At 36.3% G+C, this 24,974-nt stretch overlaps 1 protein-coding gene across 3 annotated transcripts in view; it reads right to left on the minus strand.

Moving 5' to 3' along the window:
• The window catches only part of TOP2B (DNA topoisomerase II beta), a 66,324-nt gene that overhangs the window by 17,914 nt on the left and 23,436 nt on the right, over positions 1 to 24,974 (minus strand). For all 3 annotated transcript variants that reach the window (XM_081236098.1, XM_081236099.1, XM_081236097.1), the window contains exons 5-25: positions 21,595 to 21,740; positions 20,653 to 20,750; positions 19,736 to 19,948; positions 15,966 to 16,139; positions 13,986 to 14,087; positions 13,766 to 13,903; positions 11,738 to 11,876; positions 11,251 to 11,408; positions 10,993 to 11,118; positions 9,948 to 10,058; positions 9,756 to 9,861; positions 8,119 to 8,228; positions 7,693 to 7,785; positions 7,481 to 7,595; positions 5,972 to 6,093; positions 5,616 to 5,764; positions 4,816 to 5,047; positions 2,675 to 2,809; positions 1,883 to 2,083; positions 690 to 885; positions 454 to 545 (exon numbers count right to left, since the gene is read on the minus strand). In XM_081236098.1, coding sequence (XP_081092224.1) covers positions 454 to 545; positions 690 to 885; positions 1,883 to 2,083; positions 2,675 to 2,809; positions 4,816 to 5,047; positions 5,616 to 5,764; positions 5,972 to 6,093; positions 7,481 to 7,595; positions 7,693 to 7,785; positions 8,119 to 8,228; positions 9,756 to 9,861; positions 9,948 to 10,058; positions 10,993 to 11,118; positions 11,251 to 11,408; positions 11,738 to 11,876; positions 13,766 to 13,903; positions 13,986 to 14,087; positions 15,966 to 16,139; positions 19,736 to 19,948; positions 20,653 to 20,750; positions 21,595 to 21,740 — 2,956 coding nt within the window. The remainder of the gene's footprint in view (positions 1 to 453; positions 546 to 689; positions 886 to 1,882; positions 2,084 to 2,674; positions 2,810 to 4,815; positions 5,048 to 5,615; positions 5,765 to 5,971; positions 6,094 to 7,480; positions 7,596 to 7,692; positions 7,786 to 8,118; positions 8,229 to 9,755; positions 9,862 to 9,947; positions 10,059 to 10,992; positions 11,119 to 11,250; positions 11,409 to 11,737; positions 11,877 to 13,765; positions 13,904 to 13,985; positions 14,088 to 15,965; positions 16,140 to 19,735; positions 19,949 to 20,652; positions 20,751 to 21,594; positions 21,741 to 24,974) is intronic.

Below are 24,974 nucleotides of genomic sequence, written 5' to 3' on the forward strand. Positions count from 1 at the left end.
CTGTCTCTAGTCTCCCCAGCGTACACCAAAACCAGATCAAGTGAGTGGTGAGTGGATTCCACATTGTGGCCACAAATTGCCCAGGGGGAAATTATTTCTGTGTTACCAGTGTAGTTCCCAGATAGTGACATGAACCTCACAAAACCACCACCACCACCGTCCTTTAACGGCAGGCTCAGAAAGAAGGCTGAGGAGACTAAGCAACCTTCTCCAACCAGAATCATTTCTCCAGGCCCTGGCTGAGCCACACTGGCAAAGTGCTTGGCAGTGGGTGTGCACTGCAAGTTCCTGCACCCTATCTGTTTTGTGGATACACAGAAGACTTCAGTCTCCAAACAGACTACTCAGCACCTTTAGCAGTACTAAATTCAAAATTTAGGGGTTGGGGTTTTTGTTTGCTTTGGAAGTTGCTTTCAAAAGCTTCTCTGAATGTCTCGTTCTGCAAATGATTACCTTTTCTTGTGCTTCTTTCCAGGCTTTCACTGGGTCAGATTCATAACCTCTCTGGACTAACATTTGAATCAAATCTTTCTTTGACCTATTCTCTATGTGAGGGAAAAATAAAGTTAGGATCAAGAAAAGAGTCAATTTGTATTTGTTTATATTCTACTGATAAAAACGTCTTCTATTAATAAAGTTTGTTTTTTCCATTTTAACTAATGTTCAAATTTTTAAAGGTTGCATCTTACCTATAGTAATCTTCCCTTGTATCTTCTCTAAAATGAAACGGGCTTGATTATTAAGCTTTGTAGATTCTGCTCCCAGCATTCCTACAAGCCACTCCTTACGTAAACCATAATAGCTTAATCGTAAATCAAAGAATTCTTTCAAAATGTCTTGCACAGTTTCATACTTCTTCAGACATCCCATATGATCAAAGAGTACCTAAACAAAACACAAAGTTTTTGAAGATTATATAAATCTGTGTTGGTATTTTTAACTTGTATGCTACAGTATTTAAAATAACCATAATACACGTATATGAATACACACCGCCCCTAAAATCTAGAACAAAATTATTAAGTAAATATTCCTTTGGTGGCTCCAAGAAACTGATAAAATTCTATTCTCAAAACTATGAAAATATTTAAAATTGGAATAATTTTGAAAGATAAAAATAGGTCCTTAAAAAAAGGTTACTTAAAACTATATGAACTATGGCTATAAAGCCACCTAATAAATTTTTTTTCAAACTAAAAACAAGCATATTCTATCTGTAAGTTTTTAAATATTAAAGTTCTCTCTCTCTCATTACTCAATGGACATGCATTTGCCTCTCTCTTTGTTGTTTTTTATGAATGGGCTATAATTCACTCAAACTTCAATTTAGAGGGAAATTTTACTTCTTCTCTATCTTTTTCTCCTTTTTCTATCAGCCTTGCTTGGCAGATTATGGCACTTTTTCTCAGTCACTGTGCTATTGCTGGATTTTTTTCTTTTACTCTTTCTCAAGTCTAAAAAGCTAATTTGGAATGGAACAGGGTAATCATACATGTTCACTTTTTATCTTCCTCCCCAATTATCTAAAGTTTAATAAAGCAGATTAGAGTCGTGAGGAGATAAGAACTCCACAACGAGAATGCTAATAGAGACAGGCATGAGGCAGAAGGAGACCCTGTGACAATCACTCTCAGAACTTCCAGCCAGTGTGTGTGAGGGTATGTGTATTCTGTGTGTTCAAGCCCAGATGCACAGATGCAGGGTTGGGGTTAAGAGCAGAGGATAACATTAGAGGAAAGGGAATGTACCTCTAGATTCTTTAGCAAACATACAGGGGGAAACGCATTCAGACTTACTATAGCTACTCCCCATCATGAAGCCAATTACAAAAATCCAACTCACAGAATGCAAGGTTACATTCATAGTAAATCTAGTCAATTACCATGGAATTACAAGTAAGAGTAGTTTGAAGTTTAAAAACTTTGTGCAATCCAGCAGCTTCTGCTTGTGCTAGTTTCTCTTCAGTCATTTTCACCACAAATTTCACAGTTGTATCAGTATGGTATTCTTTATAATCAGAAATTAATGCTGGTGTTTTATCTGTTCCATTTAGCATAGGTTCTAAAACCTGTTCTTTGTATACCTATAAAAGATTCAAAAATAAGTAATTCTTTCATGACACACATTCATGTTCTTATTCTACAAGTCATGCAATCTTTAAAACTTCTTGATTCCAGTGGGGAAACCTCATCTATATCATCTCCTGCCCAGTCACTATAGTTGACAATACATGGGGATCTCAATGGAGAAAGACGATATACAAGGTACTTGTTCTGATCTGCTCATACTCAAAAGGCAACAAGAGGCTGAGAGTACAAAGCGTATGGCATCAACTAGCACTGACGAGGTGACGCGTGTACTTTTAGATCCAATACTGAATGACATGAGTTTATTGACCATATTTATAAGGGCTCAAAACACTGTTTGTTACATACTATTCTAGTCATTGCAACGTAAACAAAGATAATAGTCTTTTTAAAAGCTAGCTAAGTCATTCTACATTTAGATAACTTTTAAATTACCATTGGAATATTCCAATGAATGTGTCAAAAGTGTATACATGAATGTTTAAACATTCTACAGACACAGGGCAAACAATCATATTCTCACCAGAAAGGATTGACTAACACAACTGCCACAAGCAGCTCACAGGCAGCTCACGTCTTATACCAACCTGTGTCCAAGTTCTAACAGGAAGCTCTGTAATCTCCACTGTGTTTCTATCCACCACAAATATTTCACCACTGACTGCATATTGGTTTTGACCAAGTTCTTGGATTGTTCCTTTAAAGTTTTTGTAGTTTGGAAGCTGTAGAGAAAAATAAAAATACCTAAAGGCCCCAAATTCTCACTTGAGTGCCAGTGCCACCTCTGAATGCCCCTTAGTCGATGACCTATTGCTACCGACAGGTTCACACAACTGAAACTAAATTCCTCTCCTCGGCAATAGGCCCTCTCCAAATAATCACTCAATTTTGAATTCACGGCTTCTGTTAATATACTCTCAACAGCCCCCCAAATCTCAAAACCTCAGCACCACCTCTCCTGGTCTTCCAAGAATATCGCCTTTTTTTTTTCCAGCTTATTACCCCTCCATCCTTCCTTCTCCCCTAGATTAAAAATCCTTCAAATCCGAACTCCTCAGACATTACGTTACAAGCCAAGCTAACCTTCTAACTTTTCTCCGGTGATTTGCCTTCCAGATCACTACTCTTCTTCCACATTTCTCTTGAATATTCTCACTTTCACTCACTCTATCCACCAGGCCTGAAGGTTATTCAGCTCTCCACACCCCATCCATCTATATAAATCTTACTTAACCTTCTCAGCCTAATTACAAGTGATCTCTCCCTCTTCTAAAATTCCTATTTGTTATCATCACTAAGAAATCAGGCATATAGCATAGGACACTTCTGCTCACTGAGCAACTATTAATATCTTTTGTCACTGTAAACTTCATGCCCAGAGGTCTCGCCTTGACAACAGATTAACTTTTTGAAGACAGAGATCATGGTTCTTTATCTTACCACCTAGCACAGTATCATATATAGAAGATATATATATATATATATATATGAAACAAGTATTGATCAAATACACTGAGACAATAAATACTCTAAATGTATCTGAAATAAAATGCTATAATCATTAAAAGTAATTTGATACTTGTTAGAAATATTTTAAAGTACTTTAAAGTATTTAGGAGAAAAAAGATGTTAAATCATCCCCATAATCTAATTTTCTTTTAAAATACAAACATGAAATCAAACTTGGAGAGAAATACTTAAAAATATTAAGTTTGTTTCTATATAATGGAGTATTTTTTCCTCTTTGCTTATTTATATTTTCTACAATGAGCACTATCATTTTTGTAATAAAAATATTCTTGTATTTAATTGTATCATGATAAAGGGAAATTTCTAGATGATTTTAAATCATGTAGAAGAGCGTAAGACAATTTTTTGAGGGTTTTTCTTGGAGGGAGTTTGGGGGAAGAACTGAACATGATGAATGATGTAAGGTAAGGGCAAAAATGAAAAATATGGGGATTATTAAAATATATACAAGGTGTCTTTAAGCATTTCTTAATGACTCTAATATGACTTAGTAGTTTAAAAACAATAACATAAAGTTGCATATAACTGTGTCATAAAAACGTTATTCTCTATATAAGACATTTGAAAGCCTGAACTACAGGGTACTTTAAAATTTTAATAAACAGTTTCTCCCATAAACCTTATATCCAGGCTTTTTCCAAATTCTATATCTTTTTTTTTTCTTTCTTTCTTTTTTTCTTATTTATTTATTTATTTATTTATTTATTGCTTGCTTGCTTGCTTGCTGTGTTGGGTCTTCGTTGCTGCGTACGGGCTTTCTCTAGTTGCAGCGAGCGGGGGCTACTCTTCGTTGCGGTGCGTGGTCTTATTGCGGTGGCTTCTCTTGTTGCGGAGCATGGGCTCTAGGTGCACAGGCTTCAGTAGCTGTGGCTCGTGGGCTCTAGAGCTCAGGCTCAGTAGTTGTGGTGTACAGGCTTAGCTGCTCCATGGCATGTGGGATCTTCCCGGACCAGGGCTCGAACCCGTGTCCCCTGCATTGGCAGGAGGATTCTTAACCACTGTGCCACCAGGGAAGTCCCCCAAACTCTATACCTTTTACAGTGAGCACACAACAAGTTACACACTAATAGGGTCCTTACTGTCTACAATACGTTCTTAAATGAAAATGATTCCATTACTTTTCTAAAATGACTGGCCTTTGTAGTTTACACATTATCATTTGTTAAAATGACACAAGCAATAAGTTCTACGTAATCACCATGGGATGAGGATCCAAGCCTTCCAGCATCCGTCTGACGTTGTTCACAATCTCCCTAGCATCATAGTTGGGTAGTTTACAAGCCCATCCTGTGCCGATGCCCTCAGCACCATTTATTAAAACCATGGGGATTATGGGAATATACCACTCAGGCTCTACGCGTTGATTATCATCATAAAGGAATTTAAGCAGGTTGTCGTCCACAGCAGGGAAAAGCAGTCTTGCTAAAGAGCTAATAAAAGGAAAAAGAAAGACATGGAGCAATATCATGGTTTTAGAAAATAAAACTTCATATATAATTAAAGACTTTACATTTCAAAAAATCTTTTAAAAAGAATGCATTTGTTAAGAATTTTGGTTACATGTGCTTAATTTAAATTTAACAATAAAATTTACCTAACCTTATTACCAAATATATTTCTCTCAGGCACAAAGACAGAATAAGACAGTCTTGTTTTACTTAAGTTATTTACTGATTTACCTTCCTAAATTCTTAGTATTGATAAGTAACCTCTTAAGGATTTCCTCTTATTCTGACTAAACCACAAAACCCATCTTCAGCCTAAAAAGTAAAGCTGGATCAGAAAAAATCCTTACGTTCATTAGGACTGGTTCCACCAATAATTCATAAAAACTGAGATCAACAAATTTCATTCTATATGTGATCAAATAATTTGGAACATTCACCCTCAACATAATACCCAATCCCCTCTCTCCGTAGTTACAATTCTATTACACATTTAGTTAGTTCCAATAAACTTCAAATAGAGCTTTATACCATTAAATCAGCAAATGATTACCTTAACATTGTGAAAATGTAACGAGGACTTGCAGCATCTTTGCCCCCGTGAAGCCGAGTTCCAAACTGACCGATGGGCTGAAGCAAGTTAATGTTGTTACTCCCCACAAAGTTCTGAGCCAAGTTCACAATAGTCATCATCAGTGCTTGCTGCAGAACAGAAACAGACAGAATACAACATTCACATTCCAAATTTTCTAAATGGATTTCCTAATTTTTATTAAAACCCAAACTCTCAACTCTTTTACATTTCCAAAGAACTTATAAAAAACACTTTATTATGCTGAATTATCCTTCTACTATCCTCCTTCATGACCATAAGTATAGTTCTCAATTAATTCCAATCTCCATGCTTACTTCTCCATGATGATAAGCAGACATTTCGGCAACAGATCCAGCCAACTGTGCAACTTTTACTTCGCGTTTATCATTCCTCTTGAAACAGGTAAATAAAACTTTTCGTTGGCCTGGTTTAAAGCCTATTAAAAACAACAACACTCTTTTAAAAATATTGCTCGGGATATAGTTGTAATGTTTCTTTTAGTGACAACAATGTTTATATATTCAAGAGAAAAAAGCAAAGATATAGTTTGCTTCCGAAAAATAAGTAGAATTGTTTACTTGAGATTCTGTAACAAAATGAGTACATACTAACATATTTTATACCATCTCAATCTATTCCAAAGTGAAGAACCAATAGAAAGACACCCTCTGGTCTTAAAGAACTGCTCAGTGGAACCAAATTCCTTTCATAGGAAGTCCCAAACACTCATGTGCCCAAAATGCCAGTTGTGATTAAAGTACCAGCAAGCCATCAATGAGCCTGAAAACTTATTAGAATATCCTAAATCAGGAAAGCTCTTACAAAGAAGAGATGTGTTCTGGTAGTTAAGAATGCAGGCTTTAGAATCTCACTAATCTGGATACGCTTCTCAACTTGGCCACGTGACTTTCCACAACCTATTAAACCATTAAGTCTCAGTGTCCTCACCAGTGTAACAGAAATAATTACCTTCCTAATAGGGTGATCATAAGGATTACATGAGACAATGCAAGCAAAGCACTCTGCCTCCTGAGCACTCTTCTTGCTCTAGGCCAATGAGCACAGTAATAAACTTTTCAGTATATGCTAGCTATCATCATCATCATCGTGGGCCCAGAGCATGGCAGAAGCAAAAGGATGATAAAATATGGCCACTTTCCTTGAGAATTTTACAATCTAATTGAGGAGGAAAATTAACACAAGTAAAATAAGAGGCATACAATTATTGGCATAAAAGTTTATAGGCATCTGAGACCAATTTAGACGGCAATTATTAGGGAAGACATCAGAGAATGGATGTAACTTAAAGCTAGAACTACATGGATTAGTAGAACCATCTGCTATTAGCTGAAATACCAAGGAACATGAAGATCAACTAATTTGCTGAAAGTTATAAAAATCAAAATGCTCTAGATAGAAGACTAAAATCTGCTCTAAGTACTGGGTAACAGTTTAACTTTTCTGTCAAGTTAAATAAGTTAAAAGCATTAGGTTTTGGGTATTGAGGAGTAAAGGTGTTTTTAAAATTCAGTCTCCAATAAATACTTTAGAACTTATCAAAATCACATTTTACTTTTTATTTTAAAAAGTCTCCAACAACTTGGGGCAAAAGCTTTAAAATTTTGCAAGTTAATTTTCTTTAAAAGTTCAAAAAGGGTTTGAAAGATTCAAATAAAGAATATAAAATTTCAGAACTACTAAACATCTCGAGAGCAACTTCAGAGTTTTTAAGTTTATTATAAGGATGGGTTAAAGTACATGAAATTAAAATATACTCGATGACATACAAAAATGAAAAAGATTGTTAAACAAAAGCTACTTACCATCAACAAGAGATGGTATAGATCTTTCATTGTCTGAGTTTGAGAAGAGAATCAATTCCTTGTTGATGAAATCATTGTAAGTCAAATGCTTTGTTGCTGTACCATATAAAAATTGCTAAGAGAAAAGTTATACAGCAATTATGTCATCATTACTGCATGAATTTTAGCCTTTTTCTCTTTCTTCCCCCAGATCACTACTCTTTATGACTAACCTCTGGTAAGCCATGTAACCTACGCTGTCTCCGATCTTCCATAAAATTTGTTAACCATTCTTTTCTGTCATCGATCTTCTTCTTACTGAATGCCTGAAAGATTCCAGGTAACAATTTCATACATTAAAAATAAAAATAATTTCATTACAAAATTAAAATTTATAAAGGCAAATAACTGATTATTAATTTCTGGGAAATTAACTTTTTTCCAATATTCTTTTATCAAAAATACACTTGAACAGTGGTGTCTGAATTAAAGAATTATGAAAGGGCATAATCTGCGGTGATGGGGAATGACACCAAGATTAACTAGGCTGGGCTTAGAATTCTAAAGAGACTTATCACAGAAAACCAGGATTGGAAGAAAAGTATGGCAGAAAGAGGGAATGGATATTAGGAGAGATTTTTTTAAATGAACTTTGTTACCAAGGTAATGGCAGCATCATCTTCAGGACCAGCATATCTAAATAAGATGCGGTGCCTTTCCATATCAGCAAAATATTCCTTGGCTTCCTTAGCTGTACTGGTACCCAACCCTGCACAATTTTAAAAATAAAAGTGGAAACAAGCCAGACAGAGACAGACAAATACTGTATGACCTCACTTATATGTGGAATCTAAAAAAAAAAAAAAATCTATGTCAAACTCATAGTAACAGCATAAAACAGTGGTTGCCAGGGGCTGGGGGGAGAGGGAAATGGGGGGATGTCAGTCAAAGGGTATAGACTTTCAGTTTAAGATGAGTTAAGTTCTGGGGAATCTAATGTACAGCATAATGCCTATAGTCAATAACACTATATTGTATACTTGAAAATTGCTAAGAGAGGGACTTCCCTGGTGGCACAGTGGATAAGACTCCATGCTCCCATTGCAGGGGGCCCAGATTCCATCCCTGGTCAGGGAGCTAGATCCCACATGCATGCTGCAACTAAGAGTTCACATGCCGCAACTAAGAAGCCCATGAGCCACAACTAAGGAGCCCACCTGCTGCAACTAAGGAGCCCACATGCCACAGCTAAGGAGCCGGCAAGCCACAACTAAGAAGCCAGCAAGCCACAACTAAGGAGCCCAGGAGTCGCAACCAAGGAGCCCGCAAGTCACAACTAAGTAGCCCACCTGCCACAACTAAGACCTGGGGCAACCTAATTAATTAATTAATTAATTAAAGAAAATTGCTAAGAGAGAAGATCGTAAAATGTTCTCTCCACAAGAAAAAAAATATATATAGGGATAATGAGCAATATCCAGAATATGGGAAATTACACAGGACAAACAATCCAACTTTTTTTTTTTTTTTTTTTTTTTTGGCGGTACACGGGCCTCTCACCGCTGTGGCCTCTCCCGCCGCGGAGCACAAGCTCCGGATGCGCAGGCCCAGCGGCCATGGCTCACGGGCCCAGCCGCTCCGCAGCATGTGGGATCCTCCTAGACCGGGGCACGAACCCGCGTCCCCTGCATCGGCAGGCGGACTCCCAACCACTGCGCCACCAGGGAAGCCCCCCAATCCAACTTTTTGAACAAATAAATTACAAGAAAAAATATGAAAAGAGAAGTAATATATTAAGATTAAATAGACTTATCAACCAAATGCAATGTGTGGGCCTTGTTTGGATCCTGATTCAAAAAAAAATAAAAACTATAAAAATGAACACTTTTAATACAATCAGGAGAATTTTAACCTGGATTGAATATTTAAGGTTATTAAAGAAAGGTATGATAATGGTATTATGGACAATAAAAAAAATTCTCTTAGAGATACATACTAAAGTAGTATAGAAATAATTAATGCCTGGAAGTTATTTCAAACTAATGGGGTGGCAATGACAAGAGTTCAGATGAAACAAGACTGGCTGCAAAACGGTGACTGTTTAAGAACATGGGAAGCCCATTATACTACTCTCTCTACTTACATAAAATTTTCCCTAACAATTCTTTAAAAATCAGCCATAGCTGTTTCTGAAAGCTAAAAGAGACAAACTTTCAAAATATTTTACAATGCTCTCATAAAAATAAATTTACGTCACTAGTAACTTCACAAAATTTAAGTGTTTTAGAATACAAACCTTTGTAATATTTTATTTTCCAGGCTTTCTGGTTTTCTATATGTTTCTTCCACTCATCAAATTCAGGAATACTATAGAAGGAAAGTTCCTGCTTATTTTTGCTAGCCTTAAATGAATAATAATAATAAAAAAATTAGTTTTTCTGCCACTGTTTAAGACAACAGTATAAAAATATATTAATGTAAATAGTACCTTTACAATAGGAGTAATGAACTCTTCAAGAAAACCGTGCTTCAAAAGTGATGGCCAATTGTGATGGATGAAATTAATAAGCAGGCCTTTTATGTGAGAACCATCTTGATCCTAAATAAACGTTAGTAAAGAGTGCTATAATAATTTATGAAATATAATTACTTACAAAACCAAATTTTTAGATGTATGAATGCAGCAATGAGGCAAAATTCCATTCAAATTTTACAACTGTGCTTTACAAAACATTCTTTGGATGATCACAGTAAAGAATTTTTTTCTTAAAATTCAAATAAAGAATATAGCTAAGTGACAGACTAAATCTTTCTGTCATTAAATATGCTACCATTATCTTTTTTATAGTTTGCCCAGATTTCACTAAAAGAATGATTTAAAGATGGAAATTAATGAAACAGGGTTATAATGCTACTTCACTGGAAGGAGAAATCCATGGAGTACAGGTATTCACAAGTCTTCTCTTAACATAAAAACTGATAAATTTCTGCTTAAAACTATACAGCAGCTTCTCATTGAATATTTTCTCTAGAAATCCTTTCAATTAGAGGATGTAAGAGACAAGCAGTTGGATGCATGTGGAATTCTTCCTTTTCAATTTTCTACTTCTTTCCTAATTACTGCCATTTCACCATTCAGGTCCTCCAATTTTTTTTGTGCATCCCAAAATATGCCATCATATACAAATATTAGCCATTATCCTATTGATTAATCTTTCTTGTAAATTTCACCATTTCCTTCCTGCTTATAGATAGGTGGGTTTCAACCCCATAATACTACAGTGTGTTCTACTCTTCCCATACTTGTTGCATTTAAAAATATTTTTAAAATACCTAACCAAAGGGGTGGTTACCATAAATTAGATAATGTAGAATGTGCTTCACACAAACTGTGCCATTAAACAATAGCTTCCCCCTGGATGTAAATACAATCACTTCCGCGTCTACTATCTTGGGACAAATCTCATGAAACAAATATCAAAAGGACATTCTGAAAAAGATATATTCTAATATGTGGCAACTTTTAAACCAACCTGATCAGTCATAATCATAATCTTCCCATAGCGTAAGGTTTTCAGCGATTCTGCATCATCATAACTTTTCTTGTATTGTAGACCAACTATCTTAATGATATTGTTTATTTCTGCATTCTCCATGATCTGTGCAAACATGAAAAGGATGGAAAGTGTTTTAGAGTGTCTCCAGAGACCAAAGGTGAGTCGCAGGGACGCATAAAGCTCACAGTGCTAGCAAGGCACTCACGTGCCGCGGGCACGGGCGCAGATACGCACCTGCTTGTGAGAGGCCTCCCGCACGTTGAGGATCTTGCCCCTGAGGGGGAAGACCCCGTACCTGTCCCTCCCAATCACGCCCAGTCCGGACACGGCCAGCGACTTAGCAGAGTCCCCTTCCGTCAGTATCAGCGTGCACTCCAGGGAGTGCCTGCCACCTGGGGGCAGAGGACACACATTCCAAAGTTCTCGAGTCCGCCCATGAGAGCGCGGAGCCGAGAGACTGATGATCGAGAGACTGATGATCGCAGTGACCACGGAGCGCTGTAAGAGCATCTTACACCATGCTCAGGGTAACTTAAAAATTAAGTGCATTTTATGGAACTCCTGCCCCCCAAAATTAGTAATCTGTGGTACATATGGCAATTTTAGTGAAGTAAAACCATACTCTGAACTTAGAACCCTATGCTCTATATGTAGAAAGTTAAAACAGTCTCTAACTGAATAAACACAAACTTAAAATCTAAAAAAAAAATCTGAACCTTACCAGCATCGTTAGCATCGTCCAGTTTGGGAATACCTTTGATTTTACTGTACTTTACTGATGAACACTTCTTGTTCAGCTGTGTCTGAGCCTTAAATTTCACCCAGTTCAGGATACTTTCCACAATGCCACAGTTAGAGGCCTAAAAATCAAAGAGTAATAATATACAAGCAAGCAAGAAGTTTATACACTTAGCTAAAACTAGTGTAATACTTGGAATCTGTGCAGTTATAAGGCAAAACAATAGTAGTGATGATAGTAATTGTGATATATGCTGGTAAATATTATTCTAACTACAGTAAAACTCACTCAGGCAGCTATTCACAATGACCTACTGTACTGAAATGTAAACACATGAAAAAAAGGCCAACTTTACTACATATGAAAAAAGTTCTATTACAATAAACTACATAAGAAATATACATAGCTTTTGTTACAAGTTAGTTTTGTGAAAATTAACACAGTAAAAGCTGATCCACCTATGAATTTACTACCTGGGAAATTTTAGACACTGACATTTTTGATGTCCCTCAACACAAAAATGTGAATCTTGAATTCCCTATGACAAAGAAATATTACCATGAAGGAAACATTAGGATAAACTCAAGATCTTATGGGAAATTCCCTGGTGGTCCAGTGGTTGGGACTCTGTGCTTCCACTGCAGGGGGGCATGGGTTCAATCCCTGGTTGGGGAACTAAGATCCCACGTGCCTCATGAAGTGGCCAAAAAAACAAAAACAAAACAAAACAAACCTTATGAATAGTCCTTATTTTTTAAAAGTTTGGTACTGAGGATTTCAACATTACATATGTGTCATTCTGCAGTGAATTAACGTGTGACAAGATGTCAAACCTCCCCCGAACCTCCCCGCAAGAAAAAGTAAAGCGTCTCCAAACAAAAGTTGGAGTTATTTATTTTTCATCAACCTGGGTAGTTTGATTTTAGGTGTATGAAATAGTTTTCTGGAATGTTTCAGATATAAAAAGAAGTGAACTATGTTGTCAAATTTAAACTTTCTCTGCCAAAAATGAAAATGTGTAAAATCTAAAATCAAATTACAACTGTTAATGAGGGCAGAAATTTGGGCTATCATTAACACTAGGTCATCTGTATTCAGAATTCATTATGATTAGACCCAACAGTACTATTCTATAGGCCTTTAACTAAAACCTAAAAAACATGTTTATGAGACCCCTACCTTTGAAATTCCAATACCAGAATTTGATAAAAATATTATTTCTACTGCAATTACATGATACTCCTCCAAAAAACTATAAACTTACAAAGAGGAGGGACTGTAATTTATTCATCTTTACATTCCCAGGGCAAACATATTTAAAGGCACTTTAGATATGATCATTTAATATATGTTTGATGGTCCTGGTGAACAAGAGAACTGAGGCAAATCTTGCTGATACATAAGAGGCTATGAGAAATTATTAGTAGCCACAAGGCTCAGTTATAAATAGAAGATTTATTATTTATTTATACTCTCACCTTGTTTCAGGAAAGTTAAGGCAGCCTAAATAAATATGCACAAAGTAAAATGAAAATTTAAAATATGTAGAATATGGTAAATTTTATGTTATGCATATGTTACCAAAATTTTTTTTAAAAACTACATAAACGTAAAAATCAGTATATGAATTTGAAATAAGTAGAAAGGATGAAATCAGGAGTCCTATAAGGACCAGTACACTTTTTAGAGGCAAATCTGTCTTTATAAAGGACAATGCGAAGCTAAAAACACAATTAGTTACATGAGTCCCCACTTTAATGCTTGGCAAAATAATCGACTGCTTTATGAAACAGTGTCTATCTACCCTTTGAAGTTTTCAGAATCAAAGCATATTAGTTTTTAGTATAAGGATGCCTGTACCCACAATTAATATAAAAAAGAAACTAATCCAAATAATTAGAATGATTTAGATTAGAATAAATCAAGAAATCTACTTAATCAACTCTCAATAAAAAAGCAAAAAACAAAACAAAACAAAAAACACTGAAAAATAATACAGATTTTACTCACTGCTTTAAAAAACTTTTCTGACAGTTGGCATTTGGATCCAAAACTTTTGGGCTGCAAAGTCATGTTTTCCTTAGTCTGAGAATCAAAACTTGGATTTTCGATAAGGCAGTTAATAAAAACCCATATATGGTTTTTTACCTGTTGAAAACATATCAAAAAAGGTCAATATCAGAACTGATATTATTTAATAATTCAACAGAATATATAAAACATCACTTACTTGAAATGGTTTCACTGACACACCAGCTTTGTTCTTTTTCTTAACTACTTCAATCAGTTTACCAACAACTTGGTCTACTACATAATCCACATGCCGTCCACCCTAAAGACGGAAAAAAAATAGAATCCAAAATCTTCTATAGTTAAGGTAGCAAAATAGTTACATATTCATTTTTTTCTAGAATGAGCGTTTAATCTTCACCACAACTTTGTGAATTCAGTATGACTATATTATTAACCCTATTTTCCAAAGAGTTAAGATGAGTCTCAGAATGCCAGAGTTGGGATTTAAAAAATAAAGTCTTATTTGGCCATGGAGCCAATTAGCAACTCCATAAGACTCCATACAAAGTGAAAGCAATCGAATAAAAGGAAACATGGAGGGCTTCCCTGGTGGCGCAGTGGTTGAGAGTCCGCCTGCCGATGCAGGGGACATGGGTTCGTTCCCGGGTCCAGGAAGATCCCACATGCCGCGGAGCGGCTGGGCCCGTGAGCCATGGACGCTGAGACTGTGCGTCCGGAGCCTGTGCTCCGCAACGGGAGAGGCCACAACAGTGAGAGGCCCGCGTACCGAAAAAAAAAAAAAAGAAACATGAAAGTGAGAACGAACACTGGCCTAGTGGTGGCAGTGGCACTCACAAGACTGACACTTAGGGACCGTGGCAGTCACTGACAGTTGTCCAATCAATATCCATTCTCTCCTTTTACCTTACTGACAAACCCAAATTTGTTTGTTTTTAACTGGCAACATACCCAATTAAAAATATTCACCAATCTAGACTCCCTCGCAGCTAGAGGTAGCCACTTGACCCAGTTCTAGCCAGAGATGTTAGCAGAGGTCTACTGGATGGGGCTTCCAGAAAAACTATTGCATTCTTTTTTTTTTTTTTTTTGCAGTACGCAGGCCTCTCACTGTTGTGGCCTCTCCCATTGAGGAGCACAGGCTCCGGACGTGCAGGTTCAGCGGCCATGGCTCACGGGCCCAGCTGCTCTGCGGCATGTGAGATCCTCCCAGACCGGGGCACGAACCCGTGTCCCCTGCGTCGGCAGGCGGACTCTCAACCACTGCGCCACCAGGGAAGCCCCAAAACTATTGCATTCTTGATCAAAGGGGAGAGGCTCTAGTTGGCATATGCATTTGCCCAAACTCATTCTCTCTCCCTATAACTTGGAAGGGTGCAGCATGAGAACGAAAGCCAAATGCTAAGGGTGGCAGAAGAGAAAGCCAGGAAGAGCATAGGTCCCTGATGACACTCTGGAGTCACAGAACCAGACTAACACTGCCTACCACCAGTCCCCAGTCATACAAGGAAGAAAAAGACCTTTACATGTTTACAAACCACTGTATACTAGGCTTCTGTTACACATAACAAAATGCAATCATATATGATACAGATTTCTGTTGACTAGAGAAAGTGATGCTAGATTATAAAAAAAATAGAAAATAAAAAAGTAAGTTCAAACTTGAACAAGAGTGACAAAGTGACAGATCACTGCTTTAGCTTATTCTGAAATACACACTTGTAGTGCCTAATATTTTTCTATGGTCAATGGATAAGTGCTTATAGATGAGAAGAATTTCATTTGATTTGGAAATTTAAAAGCCTACAGAAAAAGGGTTCAAACTCCTCAGAATGGCAGATAACGCATTTCACAATCGGACATCAAAACAGACTCATCCCCTATTATTTGTTCTTTTACACTCAAAACGCAGAGAACACAAAATAAGGAATTTGTTACCATTCTAAATGTCATAAAATATAAATGTATTCAATTATGAACACTAATCATATAAACTTATTTCTCAATGGATGTTTAAACTGTAAGACAGCTATTTCATAGAAAATAAGCTTTTCTTTTCATAAGTCAATTTTGATTTCACAAAAGGAGATCTGGGTTTTTGTTTTTGTTGTTTATTTTATTGTCTTTAATGAAGCACTGTTCTACCACTGACTTGGAAACAAAGAATTAGTGTACTTACTTTTGTTGTTGCAATGCTATTTACAAAGCTGATTTGCTGGAATCCTTTTTCACTCAGTGTGAGACAAACATCCCATCTTTCATTTGCAAGTTCATGAATAACTTTTAGGGCCACTCCAGTTTCATCCAACTTGTCTTTCACATAAAGATCTACATAACTGCGAAATCCATTTACCTAATAATTTGGAAAACAAAGACAAGAAACACTTTCTCTCCCACTGGCAGCTGAACTAGGTGAATGCCAGCAGGTACTCACACTCTCATTTCCCCTCATCACAACACCTCTCAATCTGCAGATCCCAACCTTATTCTACTCCTTGATTTCTGCCCTTTAAAAAGGAATTCATTTCCGTATGTACCTGACAAAGAGAGGTTATGAAGGGACAGCTGGACAGGTAAATTATTATAAAATCTTCCAAAAGTTTAAATTTTTAAAATGACCAAGTAGACCTCCAGTTTGAGTTGACATGTAGAGGACAAAGAAGGAGAAGTTTTCTCCCTTACAAGAAAACAGCTGGTCATGTGACAAATTTTTTATGTATCTTCAAAAGCTTGAGATCACAGGACAGCTGGCCATCCTAAGTCTGAAGAGAGACAGGTGTCTGTAGGGAGACACAGAACCTAAGCCTTTTGCTTAACTGGGACAGAAGCTACTTGGTTACATAAGCCCATAGGAGCCTTAAGCCAGAGCTTCTGACGAACTGCTACAGGACACCTGCGGACTGGCGTGAGTTCGTGAAGAACTTGAGGGCTGTGGTCAAAGGGTTCCTACTCTTTTCCAGGAACCGTAGAGCAGGTTTTCATAGGGCAGATCAGAGAGAATCTAGAACAAGTTCCCCCATGGGGCCAGCTGGGGGAGAAGAGCAGCCACTGGGAATCCCACCCAGACCCCCAGACCCATCTCCCTTATCCAAAAGAAAAACAAACAACAACAGCAAAAAAAAAACCTTAATCCACAGGGGGAAGGGCACTGCCAGGGAAGCCGTGGTGAAGTATCACTGCAGCTGGGATGAAGTAATTCTGCCCCAGGCCACCCCACCTCACCCCCATCTCATTTAAGTTTACATTTTTAAAAGGCTTATTCTGCAGGGCAGGGAGTCTAAATGATACTGAATGAGAACACTGGCGGTTACCTGCTGCAACTAGGGCAAGAGAACAGAGGACGAAGGGACAATCCCCACCTCCAGCGGAGGGGCAGACACTCTTGTGAATGCCAGACCCCTGAGACACGGGCTCACTGTGTGCTCTGAAGCAGGAGACTTGGTCAGACATGGGCGTCTCCACAACCTACAACCGGGCAGTGGTTCTCAGCTGGGAGAGCTACACGAGACAGACCCTCCTTGAGGGGCAGCTCCAAGGGAAGGCCCAAAGCAAAAAGAAGGGACATGGGGCTTCCCTGGTGGCACAGTGGTTAAGAGTCCGCCTGCCGATGCAGGGGACATGGGTTCGTGCCCCGGTCCGGGAAGATCCCACATGCCGCGGAGCGGCTGGGCCCATGAGCCATGGCCGCTGAGCCTGTGCATCCGGAGCCTGTGCTCCGCAACGGGAGAGGCCACAACAGTGAGAGGCCCGTGTACCGCAAAAAAAAAAAAAAAAAAAAAAAAAAAAGAAGGGACAAAAAACAATCTGAAGTATCTGGTGCCCATAGCAACAACAGACTGCAAACTCGGCCCAGTCCCTGTCCAGATTAACATAAACCCTCACACTAAAGCCTAGGTACTCCATATCTACTACCCTATACAACATAGCTGACTTTCAGCAGAATCTTACAAGGCATGCCAAAAGGCAAGAAAAAACAGTCTGAAAACACAAAGCAATCATCAGAACCAGACTTAGGCGTGTCACGGATGTTTTAACTATCAGATAAGACATTTAAAATAACTATGGCTAATCTATTAATCTCTAGTGGAAAAGGCAGACAATATTCAACTTCAGCAGGGAGACAAAAGCTTTAAGAATGAATCAATTGGAGATCCTAGAAATCAAACACAGTAGAAGAAGAATGCCTTTGGCAGGCTCAGCAAAAGAGTTGAAACAGTAGGGGAAAGAGATCAATGAACTTGAAAATACAGCAATAGAAATTAAACAAACTAAAACACAAAGAGAAAACAGAGTGAATAAAGCAGAGCAAAACGTCCAAGATCTTGGGACCCTACAATATATGCATAATTGAAACACCAAAAGGAAAAGAAAGAAAAGCATGTAAGAAATATTTGAAGAAGTAACAGCCAAAAATTTTCCAAAATTAGTGACAGACACCAAACAATAGATCCAAGAAGCTCAGAAAACACCAAACAGAGTAAGTACCAAGAAAACCAAAAAACACCACCAAAAAAACCAACCAACCAACAACAAAGAAAACCGTATATATACCTAAGCATAGCATACTCAAAAACCAAAGACAAACAAAAAATCTTCAAGGCAGCCGGAGGAAAAACACACACTTTACCAACAGAGGAAGAAGGCTATGAACTACAGGAGAAACCATGCAAGCAAGAAGACAACAGAGTGACATTTTTAAAGTATTGAAAAAATTAAACTATCAACCCATAATTCTACATTCAGTGAAACTGTATCCTTTGGAGTGAAGGAAAAGAAGGACTCTCTCAGACAAACATAAACTGAGGGAATCTATTGCCAGCAGACCTATTCTACAGAAAATAAATATTAAAGGAAAATCTCCAGGCAGAAGGGATATGATTAAGATCAAAAACTTAGATCCATACCAAGAAATTAACAGCATTGGAAATGGAATAAATGAAGGTAAAATATAATTCTTTATTGTATTTTTAATTGCTCTAAAAGATAACTGACTGCTTAAAGCATTAACAACAACATCACTAGTTGTGGAAACATTTCTGCCATCATTTTTTCAAATATTTCTTCCATCTCATTCTCTTTCTTCTTCTGTTGTTTACAGCACATGTAAAAGTGAAATGTATGATGTACTGTTATGAAGTCCTTCCACTACACATGGGATACACACACCCCTATGTTCACAGCAGAACTATTCAAAACAGCAAGACGTGGAATCAAGTCCATCGACAGGTGAATGGATAAAGATGTGGTACATGTATACAATAGAATACTACTCAGCCATAAGAAATAATGAAATAATGCCATTTGCAGCAAAGTGGATGGCCCTAGAGATTATCATAAAAGTGAAGTCAGACAGAGAAAGACAAATATCATATGATATCACTTATATGTGGAATCTAAAAAGATGATACAAACGAACATATTTACAAAAAGAAACAGACTTAGAGAACGAACTTGTGGCTAACAGCAGGGGAAAGGTGGAGGGAGGGATAGTTAGGGAGTTTGAGATTGACGTGTACACACTTCTATATTTAAAATAAAATGCCTTTCCATGAAAAAGTAAAGTCCTTTCACTACACATGAAGTGATAAATTATTTGAAGGTGGACTCAAATCATTTACCAATGTGCATTATAAACCCTAGGGCAACCATTAAAAATGTTTTAAAAACAGGTATAATAACAAGTAAATAGAGGAGATAAAATGGAATCATAAAAAAAAGCTCAATTAAAACCAGAGAAGGCAGAATACAGGGAAATAAGAAACAAACAACAAATACAATGAATAAATAGCAAGATGGTAAATTTTAATCCAAATGTATCAATAATCACTTTAAATGTGAATCATCTAAACACACTGGTTAAGAGATTAACAGATTAGATTTGAAAAGCAAGATCTAACTATAAGCTGTCTACGAATTAACAAAGCATTAACTATTTTAGAAGACACTTACAGGCAATTTCTTTCCATTAAACATAACCTTGACTCCTTTGCATGAACCAGCCAAATCGTAAGCTCTTCTGGTCATGAGAGCCACAATGTCCTTGTCAAGTTTCTCCATCTTAAACTTGGACAGATCTGGTTGGAATGTTATGCATGTGTAATCTTCACCATCAAAATGTTTAATTTTGGCTTCAGAAGTCTTCATCATATTATTCATCCATGTCTTTAAAAGAAAAAATATTCAAATGTTTCTATAATGCTTCTATATTTGATAATACATAAAGACTCAACTAATGAGATAACACTCATTTACCACAACTATGTTTTCCAGCTTCACAACAAACCAAATTCTTAAAACTTCTATTATAAATGAAAAAATTTTAAATACTACTATTATAACCTCATGCTGAAAATAAACAAAATAAACTGCACAACTTTATACATTGTTAAACATCTTTCAAATTCTTCAACATGACCATACAGAATTTTACAAAAATAAAAAGGTATGATGCTTTTCCTGACAAAATTATTTTAGCCTATGTAAAATTTCAAACTATTTTCAAAGGTCTACAAAAGTGAAATATAAAATTTTGAAATTTAAATTTGATGAATCAACAAGGAATTTTTCAAACATGCTAAGCGGATGTATTTCAATCTGCCTATGAGGGTCAGGACATTTTCCCTATTGCTTAAATAGGTTAAAGGAAAAGTCTATTAAGTAAAGCATTTGTTTTAAAGGAATAGGAGAAAGATAGGTTTATGTAAAATATCCCAGGCATTCTGAAGTCTTTTTACTGATTACTTGCTTAATGCTTTTAAAAAAGTTATATAGGTATCATTGCAATTTACCTAAGGTCTATTATCTTGGCAAAGCAACAAACATGATTATTTAAAAAAAAAAAAGAATTAGGCACATTTCTATCATACCTGCTTAAAACTATGTTTGTATTCTTTGCAAGCAGTTTCTACTGTAAACTTTGTACTGAAAATATTACAAAGTTTTGCACCATAACCATTGCGACCACCTGTAAAAACAATTAAATGTGAAAGGTTTAATGAAAATGATTTTAAAGAAACTTTGTTAACTCACCTACCATACAGAAGGTCTGTTGCAAAACAGTTTCCACTTACTGAAATAATCAATTGATGATAATGCAAAGTATATTTAGATTTTTCATTTAAAGAAAAATATAATTAAGATTTAGCACATATAGTAAAATTAAAATATGCATTTTGTAGATTATCTTCATCACAACTTCAAAAACATTAAGCTTTGTATCTCCTACAATTCAGTAAGTCTATGTATGAAATCTGAGATTTCTATCAAAGTTACTTCTCTATTACAAAATTTTAATCTATATAACTTCCTAGAGCCTTGGTTTTGGAAAAAAAATTATCAATCTACTTAGGAAATGTAAATAAGTAGAAAAACATCTGGTTTTGGTCAAAGCACTTTCAACTCTATTCATAGAGTCTAGACTTTCAATCTTGACCCTCTTAAAGAAATCAGTTTAAAAGCAATTTAATTGATACCAAAAGACATGGTGCTTATGTAAAAACAAATTCACATAAACAGGAATCATACACATCTTATTTTCATCAGGACTCTAATTCAAAACCCAAACCATTAGCCAGGTTAGGAGCTCCAGGAGTTCTAGCAGAAGTCAGCATACTACGAGAGTTAAGTCTCTATCAGACTATAACCAAGAAAACAATTAAACATGATAGTGTTTTATATATTAATTCTGAAAAGGATTTTCTCATAATAAAACTATACAGATTTCCTTTTCTGTAATATTTTATATAGAAATAGTAAGAGAGGGCAGTATTTTTCAATAAAAATTCTGATCAGCCTAAATCAGACTTTACCTGTTACTTTTTTCTCATCATCGTCATAGTTACTGGATGTTAAAAGCTGTCCAAAAATTAATGCAGGAACATAAACTTTCTCTACTTTGTGTTCTACTACCGGAATGCCTTTCCCATTATTCCAGATGCTTATAATGTTAGATTCACTGTAAATAAACAAGCAGAGTTTAGAGCTTAAAATAGTTATAAGCTATATCAATTACTTTACATCAAAAGTAATGTAACCCAGAATAAACCTGAGTTTGCCAGCCATTACCAATTGGGAGACACTCACTCGTCTTCCAAGAAAATACTTGCTGAGGACACACATTTTTATCCCTGAGTCATAACTCAAATTAGGATCACTAAGATCTGCAGGTAATATTGCAAAATTTCTCAGGAAAAGAAACTCTTCTCAGTAGTAAAAGCAGTGAAGCTTTTATAAGAAGCCAGCTATCAATTTCATTTTCTTTTCATACATATTAGCCATGATCTTCCTGCTTCACCCTGCCAGTCAACCACTTGTGAACCCGGGCTCTGCAGGGCCAGTGGACATGGCCATTTTTACTTCCTACCTGACTGCTAAGCAGGGCAGAGAGAAAAGGAAAAACAGCCTGAAATGTACTCCATTCTCCCCCTAAATGTTAGAGGGTTGTTTGTATTGTGGCAGTCATTATTATAAACTAACTTTAATGGCTTTAAAATATGTTAAGTATTACCTATTTTAGGTATTTTAGGTTTTTCAATCACAAAACCATCCATTTTAGTCCTAAATGGTATGGAGTAGAGGTTCCTACAGTTAACAGCAACTTGACGTAGGCCATAGTCCTGATGGAAAATTTTGCCTACCCTATTGCTTCAGGGTAGTATATATTATGATGCCTTTACCCATTTAGCCAAATGTGCAAAGAAACACAGCTTCACTGAGAATTACCTTAAAAAGCTACCATTTGCCAATATGATTCACAATTATTCTTAGACACACTGTTTCACTCACATATACATAGCTTAATCTCTCTAGAGTTACTAGAAGTAGTTATTACAACTAAAAAAAATTGTTATAAAAGCCAAAATGAAAATCAAAGATCCTGTAGGAAATTAAATTTTTAAAAGTTTAAGAAAAAGAAACTAAAAAATAACTTAACACATCATCTTCTTTCCCTCGCTCTACAATATAGGTTCAACTCTCCGAATCACGGAGACTCAAATTTTGATATCATTTTTTTTTTTTTTTTTTTTTTTGCAGTGCACGGGCCTCTCACTGCTGTGGCCTCTCCCGCCGCAGAGCACAGGCTCCGGACGCGCAGGCTCAGCGGCCATGGCTCACAGGCCCAGCAGCTCCACGGCACGTGGGATCCTCCCAGACCGGGGCACGAACCCGTGTCCCCTACATTGGCAGGCGGACTCTCAACCACTGCGCCACCAGGGAAGCCCCTTGATATCATTTTTATTCATATCTCCTGATCATTCTCTAAAGTCGTTTAGTCATCAAGACATTAATTTGTCCTATTAGATTCGTTTCAGCAGTATCTGACCTTCCTTCATTCCAAGTGCCAGTATAGGAGTCTAAATTAGCATCACCTTAAACACTGTTACTGCAACACTGCTAAAAAACAGAGCTAGCCACTCCCCTTAACTATATTCTGATACCACAGCTCTCACACTACTGTTTGCTCCAGGACACATCAGTAGTTTAAGTGTCTTCTATTGCATGTTCCAGGCCCATTATCCATATCATTACTTAGAGTCAAACTGAACTACCACTATTCTGCAACATTCATCCTATTTTCCTGCAGGTCAGTTTTATTACTTGTCCATGTTCATTCCCAATTCTTCCATTTCTGTTTATTGGTCTTTCCCTTGCCTATACTACCTTTTCCCTCTTTGTCTAGCCAAATTTTACCTTAACTTCAAGGATCAATTTACGACTTCAGTTCTCCCACAAGCCTTTTACCCAGCCTAAAACAATGTTTCCCAACCCTCCTTATATTGAAACTTGCAAAAAAATCTAAAGTATTTACGGGAGACCTCAAGACATAATTAGGTTAGCTCACTTGTGGGTAAACACTCTCTACAGAATACACAGCTGAATATTTAAGTATGTAATGGTTTCAAATTAGCTACTGTACTTTACCTTGTGTGTCCTAAATGCAGATGTCAAAATAGTGGGCCTTAGAAACAAGGGCCGTGTATTGCATTACTTTTTTAGACTCCCAAATAGTTCCTAGTTTGGGCTTAAAACCTGTAACTTATTAAGCACCTTTTTTTTTTTTTTTTTTTTTTACAAGACACTTCATGGAGTTTAAAACTATAGAGAAGAATTCTGAAGGAAATGAAGAAAGACAATGAATAGAAAATTACATATATTAAACATCTCAGAATGACACAAAAAGTCAACAGACTCATGAGAAAACCCTTAAAATTTCTTCATTCTACTTAGTATATGTGGTACTATAATTAAAATAAGGCACTTTGTAAATGCGTTATCTTCATCACAGTTTCAAAAAATGAGGCTTGATATCAAGTACATTCTATAAGCCTGTATGAGTATGAAACTGAAATTTTCTATCAAAGTCACCTATTACAAAATTTCAATCTATTTCACTTCCTAGATCTGGTACTTATTTCCATAATCTCTAAACAATGATTCAGAATTCTATATATCCTTTGCTCCATCAATAATCTTCACAGAAGTATTAAGAAAAAGAATGATGTTCTTGAATAAGCTATAAATAAAGTTTTGAAATAATTAAAGCTAACGAGAAACCTGGAAAACAATCTAAACATCCCATATTCATTAGCTGGAAAGAAGTTAAACAATGACAACATACTGACATAATAAAATACTTAGGAACATTAAAAAGAATTAAGTAGATCTACATAGGTTAATAAAGAAGGCTGCCCACAGTATGTCAAATAAAAATTGAAAGATACAAAACAGTATACAGAAGGCGATTTTTAAAAAATGTATACACATATGTACATATATTTCAGTATGAGTGTGTATTATTTTTTGAAAGCTACAGCTTTAAGTTTCAACCCTGAATAAATAAAAATATGTAAGCTAGAGAAACAGAACTCTGGTTAATGTGCTTTCCATGTTTATTTGATTTTAATCAAATAGATGCCAACAAATAAGTTGTTTCAATAACAACTAACCATTATGTTATACTATTTAATGGGCTTGAAGCTCCCCTGTAAGAAGTTGCTTCAAATTCTCTTTCTAGAATTGCTGTCCAAATTCTGCATGGCACCCCTTGCTAATCCATTCCTACTTTTTGTTTTGTTTTGTTTTTGTTTTTTTACAACCATGGCTGTTTACTTAAACTTTATTCCCACGTCACAGAGTATTATCAAAAGAGGAATAAGAGCTAAACTGTGCTGTGTATCCTCTACACTTA

The sequence above is a fragment of the Mesoplodon bidens genome (genome assembly GCF_964165515.1).
Source record: "Mesoplodon bidens genome assembly, chromosome: 5".
Classification (NCBI taxonomy): Eukaryota; Metazoa; Chordata; class Mammalia; order Artiodactyla; family Ziphiidae; genus Mesoplodon; species Mesoplodon bidens.